This window comes from Vigna umbellata, chromosome 6, assembly GCF_029865625.1.
Source record: "Vigna umbellata cultivar VRB3 chromosome 6, Vumbellata_1.0, whole genome shotgun sequence".
Classification (NCBI taxonomy): domain Eukaryota; kingdom Viridiplantae; phylum Streptophyta; class Magnoliopsida; order Fabales; family Fabaceae; genus Vigna; species Vigna umbellata.
The window spans coordinates 35,546,724-35,558,037 of record NC_142170.1 but is presented as its reverse complement, the minus strand read 5'-3'; the positions used below and the strand labels follow the sequence as shown (position 1 = coordinate 35,558,037).

At 35.7% G+C, this 11,314-nt stretch overlaps 1 protein-coding gene and 1 pseudogene across 2 annotated transcripts; both read left to right on the top strand.

The window, feature by feature from the left end:
* Positions 1–584: 584 nt before the first annotated feature.
* Positions 585–6,352, top strand: LOC124843936 (pentatricopeptide repeat-containing protein At1g06270). Of its 2 annotated transcripts, none has more exons than XM_088092782.1 (4): positions 585–937; positions 1,021–1,087; positions 2,109–2,268; positions 4,337–5,398. In XM_088092782.1, exon 4 carries the CDS (start codon positions 4,370–4,372, stop codon positions 5,396–5,398), a length of 1,029 nt encoding a protein of 342 aa, XP_087948908.1. In that variant the 5' UTR covers positions 585–937; positions 1,021–1,087; positions 2,109–2,268; positions 4,337–4,369. The 2 variants fall into 2 exon arrangements, with proteins under 2 accessions (XP_087948908.1, XP_047176730.1); XM_047320774.2 differs by having other exon boundaries at positions 587–937; positions 4,316–6,352.
* LOC148197348 (shikimate O-hydroxycinnamoyltransferase-like) lies at positions 5,558–9,309 on the top strand (annotated as a pseudogene).
* The last annotated feature ends 2,005 nt before the right edge of the window (positions 9,310–11,314 follow it).

Here is an 11,314-nt window from a genome sequence, read left to right as displayed (position 1 = left end):
AGGTCGTCCGGTATTGAACGGTCGGTCAGATGATAGCGTGTGAAGTGAATTTCTACGCGAGCGACCGCCCTCCCATGCTATTAAGGGTAAGATGGGAGAAACGCTGGTTGAGTCTCGGGATTGCTGCCTGGTCGGTCGGCCCATACGGTACGCCGACCGGTCCATACGGTACAATTTGAGTGAATTTGGAAGTAAGTAAGAGTGGATTTCGAAGTAAATTTTTTTAATCTATCGCATCAATCAAATCCTATACTAATTCTTCCAAACTTTATTTTCAAATCCACTCTTACTTACCTCCACATCCACTCAAATAAACAACAACAAAATTTATCTTCAAATCTTCTTAAATTCATTGAATCACTCTCTTCTCACTCCATTTAAATAAACAAAGTCTTAGGGTCAATGTCCTAAATTTTTCTCTTTAGTGAGGGTTATCCTACTTCCACTAGAATCATAGCATATGTGACATAGGTCAAGCGAGTTTCCCAGGTGCTCGGCACAGTTAATTTAAAAAACCTACACTATAGTTTATCCATACTTTTTTTATACTTAAAAAACTCAAACTAATTTTACTAAAACTAATTTTACTAAAACTAGTTTATAGTTCAAAAATACTGAACTTATTTTATTTTGAGAACAGTTAACTGCGGTCCTATTTGCTTAATCACAATTTTCTTCGGATCCCATCAGACTGCGCTCGCCGCCGTTGAAGGCTGCCGCCATTAAAGGTTCGCTGCCTATGTATGCGAACGACGCCAGGGTTCGAAGAAGAGTGTAGGGCGAGTCGCCCCTTTCTCTGCGAACACCGATGCAGCTCCCTTCTCTGCGACGGAGTGGTGGTTGGGAGGCACGATTGGGAGGCCAGTGAGTGGCAAAACCTGGACTTTGCGAGGCGAAGGGTTTTATTTCGTACTAGGTGGATTTTTGAAGCGTCCAGGTAAGTGATTGAAGCCCCATTTCCAACATTGTTGATTGAAGCCTCATGTGCTGATTAATATTTTGGTTTGGGTTCCCAATTAGTTCTTCGTGATTAAGCATTTTAAGTGGAGGAGAAGGATTTTTGGCGAGCTGAAATCTTGAACCTAAGGTGCGTCAAAGTGATCTGCGTTTTGAATAAGTGTTGAACTATATATTATTTGATTTTTGATCTCATTTTCCATTTGGAATCAAGTGGTGTTGTGATTGGAGGTAGTATAGTAATTAGTGTTTTGACGGAATTCAGTTGGCAGTAGATGCGATGTTTTTGCTCTTTCCATCCTTGTAGTTTAGCTTTCATAGACAAATATTCATAATTTGATTCTATGAAAATAGTTTGAGATAATTCTTTCATATAAGTACCAAGATTAATCTATTAAAAATGAACTGAATTTAATCTATTAAAATGTTCCTCATATTGTAAAAGAATATTTTAATTACTATAAGAATGTGTGGTTTTAGCTTCGAAATTAAGGCGTCGGATGAATATAGGACGCAAAACGGAAATGGTACAGCTCTGTTTGGGTTAGAAATTGAAGTGGTGCAAATCTGTTTTGGGTTTCATTGGTCTCATTGCTTGTACGTTATGTATATGATATGTGTGTAATGACTGGAACCTATTACTGACTTAGTTTTACATTGGATAGGCCGTGTAGCTGTAGGGCAGAGTGTTAAATCCTATTTGGCTGCTGAAATTATCTGGGCACTATAAATGTAAACTTCATTAGCATGTGAAAATTATTAGGACAAAGAAACTGTCTCTGATATGAGTGCTTTTAGATTTGTTGTTTGGCTTAGTAAAATGTTATTATTAGGTACTACTTTGTGCAGATATCTGGAAGTTTAACTTCATTGCTGAGCAGAATGTACTGAAGTACATTGCTTGAACTAATATTCTGTTTGGCTTGTATCCTATGGCTGGTTTTGTTTCTCCAAGTTTGCGGGTGGATATTGTTTCATAGTTGTGTTGTTTCGGTTAAAGTGTATGTATGTCCATTTGATTATTTCATAGCTGGTTTTGTATTCTTTTTATTTCTCTTTCATGCTAAAATATTTTGCTGTCTATGTGAGGATAGAAAGATGTGAACATCTTTAACTTTCAATGTTTTAAATTTAAGTTTTGATTATTGTAGGATGGTGCAAAGAAAGGCCGTGCTGTCCTGGTTTTCATAGATGGAGCAGTTCTTTCAGTCAGTCAAGTGTTTGAGACAATTACAGAACTTGGCAATGAAGGGGGCAATGAAGGGGTTCAGGGATCTGATCCTCTAGTTCTTACATCTGCCTCGCTCTTAAGTAATTCTCTTGATTCTTCATTCTTCATTTTTTTTATGAACTTCTCTGTAAATACTCTCCACTTGTAGGAGCAGTAAATAAGAAGGTGGAATGCAATTGTGTGTTATACCAAAGTGAACTGTTTTATTGAATCAGTTTTAAATCCAAGAAGTTTACAATTTATGACTTTAATTACCCATTTGAACCCTGTAGTTGCCAAAATAGTGAATTAGGTCAGTAGACTATAGTTTATTGATCACTTGATCTTACCATCTTATTATGGGTGGTTATGCTGGCCCTTATTTCCCTTGTTTCTGTTAATATTTTCTCCAGTTGAATGAATCCATAATCTGAATCTCTTTGTTATCCATCAGACTGAGATGCATTAGTTTAATAAAAATAAGCAGACCCAGGAGTTGAATTACTTTGTATTTCTGGTTTCATGCTGAGGTTTAAGAGGAATGGCTCTGAATTGATGGGTGTTCTGATCGTGTTCCTGTTCTCTCAGATGAAAAAATCAGTTTCCTTTGTAAGCTTGATGACAAGAATAACAATTTCAAGCCATCAATAAAGTTAATAAAGGCTTGTTTAATGCTATAATGTGGCTTGATTGTCATTATAATAAAGTTTATTCTTTATTAAAATTAAAACATAGAATAATTTGAGGCCATTTGATTATATAAAATTACCAGAGATGTCAGCCATCTAGAATTTTGTGCTACCGATTGCATTTTGGAGCTATAGCAGAAAGACTTTATTAAGTCAAGGAATAGTAGTTTTCATTGGCAATAGTTGTGAAAATGATCTATTTAAGCATCTAAAGAGCAGTTTAACACAAACCTTGATTTATCTTTATGATTTTCTATAGCCTTTTAGAATAAACTATAGTGAGGATTTCAAACTCGTTTTTAAACCTTTTTTTAGTTCGCTGTACTGTCGTGATTTCGGTTACGGCAAGTTCCAATCCTTTAAACATGTCCATTAACCAGATTAATACACACTTATATAGCTGCAAATGTCACAAAATATAATATGGTATTTTAGGAATAGTTCCTGCAAGTAAATGTTGTATTCCTTTTCAAAAACTTAACTCTAAGGCAAAACATTTGTAGGTGTTGTTTCCTTCCTGTTTTCCTTTAGAAAAGTAACTCATTGAAATGCTTGAAAACAATTGCTAGTGTTAAGATGAATTCAAATATTGGGATGGTTCACTTGGTCAGGACTGAAGCTTGTTGATTGTACTTGAGTGCAAGTTATTCGATAAAATGATTGCACATGTTAACTTTTTGGGCCCCAACAAAGCCCATTGACCTCGTAGACTCTTAGAAGCTCATTACAAGTAATACTAAGTTATGAATTTTATGGTTGTGTTAATCCCTGTTTGAAACTCATTATGAGATTATGAAATTTTGGTTGGCATGAAGATGTTGATTTTTTTTTACTTTATGTTTTCCTTTAATAAAAGGTCTATTTTTTAAATCATTTACTCACATTCTTTGCTGACATTATTGCCATTTTTATAACTACCATCATGTCATCTTTGACTACTTCATACATCCTTGTACTTACCATTTACAACTTGTTATACATACGGGTATCCAACCCGATCCTCCTTTGCAACACCCTTAAATACTTTATTGTTGTCTGATATTGTTACGTTTAGCTAATTTATTTCAGTTCCATGTTCCAAGGAGAGCTATTTTGAACCTAGTTATATGTTTATTGTTAATCGTTACATTGTATGTTTATATCCGTTAATTTCATCTTGGATTCTATACATTGATACACAGATATGTTGGCTTTTTGGTCATGATGTGAGGATGACTAGCCACAATTTTGTGGTTTAATAATTTCACTTCTTTCTTTAACCGCCCTTAATGTTGAGTTGGTAGTTTCTAGTGAAACCTTGTTTCATGCCCCCAGTGTAAAGGCACTGCTCTGTAAAGCATACTGAAAAAGTTATTTATATTTTATTTTGTGAATGCTTAGCCACATCTATCAATTTGTTTTTTCCTCACACCCTTTTTCCCTATTAAAGTGATAAGTATTCTTCTGCTAATTTCCTCAGGTTTCATTTCTCTCATGCCAGAAGGTGCTCCGACACTATATTAGTTGATCCAGAATGGTAATAAGAGCAACAGTGCAGCATAGGTTTCTTCTTCACTTCCGGCCTTTTCTGAGCCAATGTCCTTCAGCTCATTCAGTGTCTTCATTGCAAAATCTTGGGCAGGCTGTGAGAGAGGAAGTAGAAGCGAAAAACTATGTTAAAATTCCTGACCTTTTCATTTCCTTGGAGTCGTGCCAAAATTCAAATCCTTTTTCTTTCTTTTCTTCATTTCCTCAGAACGTACAAGTACAAATTGTTGATGAAATTTTGCAATCTTTTATACCTATCAGACCACGTTCCAAGCCTCAGCTAGCTTATTCCTATCTTCTTTCTTACACTCTTCAAAGCTCCCATCCTTTCCCCCTTGCACTTGCTATCCTACAACGGACTCTACGATCTGGTTGCGTTCCTGTTCTTCAAACTCGTGTTCTCCTCTCATCAGCTTGGTTGGAGCGGCGATGTCTGTCCCAATCTGTTGATGATATTTTACTTCAGATGCAAACAATTGGGTATACTCCTGATTGTGGAACTTGTAATTATCTACTATCATCTCTCTGTGCTGTTGACCAACTACCGGAAGCTGTTAAAGTCCTTAATGGCATGGGTGGGGCTGGATGCATTCCAGATTCAAATAGTTATGGCACGGTAATTGGTGCAATGAGCAGAGTGAGAAAGACTGCAGAGGCACAGGATTTGTTGAAACAAATGGTGGTGCAATATGGTTTAACCCCAGGACAGGGAATACTAGTGAAATTATTGGCAGCATTACGGGCAAACAGGGAGACATGGAATGCTGTTGAGATTATTGAGTTCCTGGAGAAAGAGGGTAACTCCGTTGGATTTGAGAGTTATGAGTTAGTGATTGAAGGGTGCTTGGAGAAATGTGAGTATGTTTTGGCTGCAAAGGTTGCAACAGGGATGACAGAAAGAGGTTTCATACCATATATAGCGGTCAGACAGAAGATTATTGAAGGTTTGGTCAGTATCAATGAGTGGAAGATAGCTTGTGCGTTGAGACATAGATTTGCAGCACTTAAATCTTAGCTGTTAAATTTAGAGGCGCAAGTACAATGCTTAATGCCGATAGAGTGACTTGCAAAGACTTGTGACTTTTATGGTGTCAGTGTTCTTTTCTCAATGACATTGCTGGAAGATCATCTCACGGTTTGTGGCAGAGCAATGCAGCACGAGGATCTTGAATTTGTAAAACATTTGGGTGTATAATCTATGAAGTCAAAGCATGGAAAGGGGTGAGCATATTCTGTAGAACTTGGTTTTTTGTTTGAATTGTGGAATTAATATTCCTACTTAGCCAAATTATAACTCGGTTATTCTGTACCCCACTAGAATATTGAAATCAGTCACAGGGTAACTAATGCTTCGTTTGGTAGAAAGGGAGAAAAAAAATGAAAGAAAGAGAAAGTGGTAAGAAATAAGTGAAAAAAAATTGTTTGGTTGGAAAGAAATTAGAGTTTTTTTTTTGTTATTAATAATTTTATTTATTGTTATTTATTAAATTGATATCATCTTTTAATTAATTATTATTATTATAATAAAAAAAGCGAGAAAGGAATACTCCCATAATCGATTATGGTGTTTAATGATTGATTACGACACTTATAATAGATTATGGTTTTCAATGATCAATTATATGTCACAATGGATTATGGGCATAAAAAAACAATTATTTCTTCCTTATTTTGGACAACATTATCGCCATAGCATTTGCGTTCATTTCTTTCAGCTGCGCGGAAAGTTCTCTCACTTTCTCATCTTCGTTTGACTTTTTATTGACATATCTAGTCATCCAAACCACCATCCATCCTTCATACGTATACGCATCCATTGTCCTCTTAATTTGTGCTGCATTGTTCCAGTTTCTTCTTTTTTTTCGCAGAATGTTCAATTTTTGACTTCAATATGGCTTAACTTCACTTTCGCCTGGCTCCAACGCTTAAAACTTATTCTTATCACTGGTACTGGGTGGTCCTTTGTTGGGCTTACTGGTTTACAGGTAGGTTGATTACTAAGATGGATCTTGGGGACAGGAAAGGGTTCCACGCAATGCGCAATGAGAGAAGAAGACTATAGAGGACGTGAAGGGCATTTGTAAGTTTTTAACTTCGCTTTTCTTGTATTTTTATTTCTGTTTTGAAATTATTGTATTGTGGAGCTAAGTTCTTTTTTCCTAGTGCTATACTTTTTTGAACTGACACATATTTCATTCCTTCGACAACCATAATTATTGTATTGCAAGTCAATTAGCCTCCATGATATACTGCTTAATGCTGGACAGGGTAGCTAGCCTGCATGGCAATGCCACAAGCATCATCTTTATCCTTTGTATCACACTTCATCCTAATATAGCCAGATTCACCCTCGTTATTTCCCATGAATTCTTCACAAACCAGTACTGTTTCCTTCCCTCCATTCATCGCCAGGACACTGCTCTGTGCCGGGGATCTACCTTGTCCTGTATTTTTTTTTTCACATTGAATGCAGGCCTCCACCTCCATGTTAGCGCAAGTAGAAATTAAGAAAATAGTCCTAGGTGTGAAATGGGGTCTACATATAGAGTTGAGATGCTGGGTAATAAAGATGCAGCAGAGTTGTGGGTTGGGCGGTGATTAACTTCTGCTCGCTCGTTAGCTCCTTTTTCTGTGTCTTTTAGCCATTACTTCTCCGCAGTTGCAAATAGTAGTACTAATAAATATGGGGAAAATGAATTTCTAATACTTAATGACATTATATCTTGACGATGGAGGCAACGTGTCAGACTGTAATTCAAGAGAATTTTATGAAAGCTTAAATACAAGATGAATTTCAAGTTGCTAATACGATAATCTATATGCATTGTATCATTTGAGTGAAAAGAAAATATGACGGAAGAAAAGAAAAGTAATGGGAATAAAATCTTAGGAAATCCAGAAACATATTCAACAACAACAATAACTAAAAACAACTTTTTACATCTACCCAAGATAATCATTCCAATTTACAATATCAACTGTTGCGTTCTAAATAAGAAGATATCGTATAACACATTTCAAAACCATGTGCCACAATGGAGATCATAAATAACAAGTAGTACTGATTTAGAAAGTTGGTTGAAAGTTTAAGTTGGTGAGAGCATTGATTGAATTATGATATTTGTAGCCAGGGATATTATGGCTATATATAATGTATTGGTTTTGCATGAAAATGGTGGCATGCAGTTGTCAGCTGAGATTGATGACTATTGGTGTGAAGGAGTCGATAATGGCGCAACCTGCGGAGGCGACACTGCGGAAGGTGTTGTGGAACTCATAGATTTGTTGGTGAGGAATTACCTCAATCCCAGCGTCTATTTATACAGATCAAACGGGGCTTCCAGTTTCTTCAATGCCAACATTCTGAAAGAAGTTCTCAGTAAAACCCTCGTCCTTTTCTACCCAATGGTCGCCCGTCACAGTGAAGACCACTGCGTGGAGATTTATTGTGACGGTCAGGGTGTACTTTTCGTTGAGGCTCATGCAACCGTTGCCATGGACAACTTCACTCACACCTTTCACCATCGTAACCTTATTCCCGCGGTGGATTATTCTGCTGGCATTGAAACATATCCGATAGTGGTATTACAGGTGCGTGCCTTTTCTTTCTCTTTTTCAAGGATAACATAAAACTCATATTTACTGCACTACACTTCATGTATTCAGGTAACATATTTCAAATTTGGAGGGGTCTCGTTAGGTGTTGATACGCAACACCTGTAGCAGATGGAGCATCGGGTCTTCTCTTCATCAATGCATGGTCCAATGCGGCTCGTGGCATCGACATTTCTGTTCCTCCATTTATTGACAGGATCCTACTTCGTGCCAGGGACCTACCTCAACCTTTCCTCACCATGAATACCAGCTCTCATGACCCGTCATTAGCACCACCACTGCTACTACCACCACCAACACTAATGTGGTTGCTTCTATTTTAAAAGTGTGTGGTGACCAACTCAACATCCTCAAGGCCAAGTCCAAAGAAGATGGCAACACAATCAACTATACCACTTATGAGATGTTGGCAGCACATATATGGAGAAGTGTGTGCAAAGCAAGAGGCTTTCTCGATGAGCAAGAAAGCAGACTCTATATTCCAATTGATGGAAGGTCAAGGCTGCAACCTCCTCTTCCTCCTGGTTACCTTGGCAATCTCATCTCCACTATTCCCACAGCAGTGGTAGGGGATCTGGTATCAAAACTTACATGGTATGCTGCAAACAAAATCCACAATGCAATAATGAGAATGGACAACGAATATTTGAGGTGAGCTCTTAACTATCTACAGCTACAGCTTGATCCAAGTGCTCTGGTTCATGGACCACATACTTTTGGGAGTCCAAATGTTGGTATCAATGGCTGGGTTAAGTATCCAATCTATGATGCTGCTGACTTTGGTTGGGGAGACCAATCTTCATGAGACCTGGGTGGATTCCGCACGAGGGGCTAACACTCAACTCCAAGCTCAGGAAATGATGGCAGTTTGTATTTGGCAATCCCCCTACCACCAGAGCATATGAAGTTGTTTCAAGAATTCTTTTATGACTTTTGAGGGGTTGGATATCAACTTCATACCCTTTTCCAATGCTCGCTTCCTATCTTTTACTATACTGAAAATTAGAGCGTAGCTGTTATGAATTCAGATACTGACTAAGTTGAGAGATATGAAACAATGCTTTCAGATTATTGAAGTTTCTTTTTCCAATAAGAAATTATGATAATAGATTTAATGTAGTTGGACTTGAAACAGAAGTTGGGCAAGGGGCATAACTCATCTTCAGTATTCTCAGACTTAAGCAGAAGTCGTGTAGTATTCTTTATAGATTTCTTTTTGTTTTAAATCAGCAAGTTTGGAAATGGATATCTATTTATATAATTGTCTTGTTTTTGTTACCAACAGAAAGGAAAAAAGTGATATTTCTTTGATGTTTTTTATTGCATGCAGGAAATGTAATAAATCCTCTACATGAAGTTTTGAAAACAACTGTTTCACGAATGTATTCCTCTGATGGAGCTAATTGTCTTTCCTTTTAAACATTTGTGAAATATGCCTACTGAAGATACTCAAGTGCTAAGCATTTCATAAAAAATGTGTCAGTGACATAATAATTGTCACTTCAATTGCTGCAAAAGAATTTTTAAGAGTTTGCCTTTAGTATTTCTCATTTTGTATCTGTTTTTGTCAACTTTTCCTTACCAGACAATTCTACATTTCTCTCGATTGTTTTGTTATGCTCCAATTAATTATTTTAAGTCTCGTATATAGGCTTGTGATATCAGGATATAGATATGAAGAACAGAAAAATGCATCACATAGAAGGTGTTTTTGTTCTAAACGAAAGGATTTGAAAGTTGGAGACATTGTAAAATTGTAAAGCATGAATCTTTCTCTGCTGATCTAATCTTTACTTTCATCAAGTTATGACGATATAATTTGCTTATTGAACCATAAATCTTGATTGAGAAACAAATTTAAAAGTTAAACAAGCTCTGCAGGAAAATGTTGTAAAAAAACTCAAGCTTCAGAATCTATAAAACTTGGAAACGTCTTTCATGACATGTTCTTGTATATCAGACATTAATGAATTATTACGAGTAAACCTATATAAGAAGTTGTAATCCTAATTTCAATTTAAAAGCTTAAAATAATGAACTTATATTTATTTTTAATATATGCTATTTAATATTTTATATATTTACTTAGTATGAAACTCAAATCGCACTTAGATTCTTATATATCCTATCTATATCTGGGATTTCTCAGCAACACCCTTTTACATGTGATCCAGAAGTTGGAAGAGTGATGTTGATGTAGTAAAGTCCAAAGTTGCTTCGAAGTTTTCTTCATCAGAAAATTCGAGCCTTCTTCCTCATAGTGATGTGCAGAGTAGCTCTCCCAAGAGCCTTGCAATTTCTGCAGGAATGAGAATACATCGTTTTTGTATGCATAGTGCTTTGAAGTTATAAGTTATGTAGACATTCTCCTTCCATCCTCCTTAGAAGTCTTTTAAGGTGATAAAGTTTTAAACTTTAATTTAGATATAATAATTTAAATACTTCATGAGATAATTATTGAAAGTCTCACTCAACTAAAAATAAGACTAATTTATAATATATAAATGGAGGTAAACTTTACTTTACAAACCTATTTTATAAAATTGAATTAGACTTAAATTCATATATATATATATATACACATATATATATATATATACACATATATATATATATATATACACATATATATATATATATATATATATATATATATATATATATATGGGGTTTGCTAACGCGCGTAGACCTGTTTTTCAGTTGGTACATTTTAGCAATGTGTACCGGGTTTTAGTAGACAAAAATACCCTTATATATCATGGATTCTAAGTTTTAAAGTTAAAGGTATTTTAATAATTTTCATTCTCAACTAAAAAAAAGAAATCCCTAAACCCTTGCTCACGTCCCTCATTCCTCTCAACCCTTTCTTTTTCATCTCTCTCACTCCAACATTTTCTCTGTCATCCTATGCTAGCCCCAGCAGCTAAAAGAAAATCAGAAACACTGGTTGTTAAACATAATGAGTTTTCGTTTTATAATTTTTGTCTTATCTAATTTTATCTAATTTTCACAAGCATAATGACATCAAAGAAATTGGTAATTGGCCTGGAAAAAATCAGAAACACTCGTTGTTAAACAATTTCTTACAAAAAATGATTTTATAATGAGTTTTCATTTTATAACTTTTGTCGTATATAATTTTATCTAATTTTCAAAAGCATATTAGAGATGATGGTTCAACATATGCAGATGATGAAATTAGAGAGGTTAGTCAAGATGGTGAAATTGAATAGATCTTGAATGAACATTTGCCTCAAGGTGAATATGTCAATAACTCAACTCTTTACACAGGCAAATTGTGTTTCTGATTTTTTAA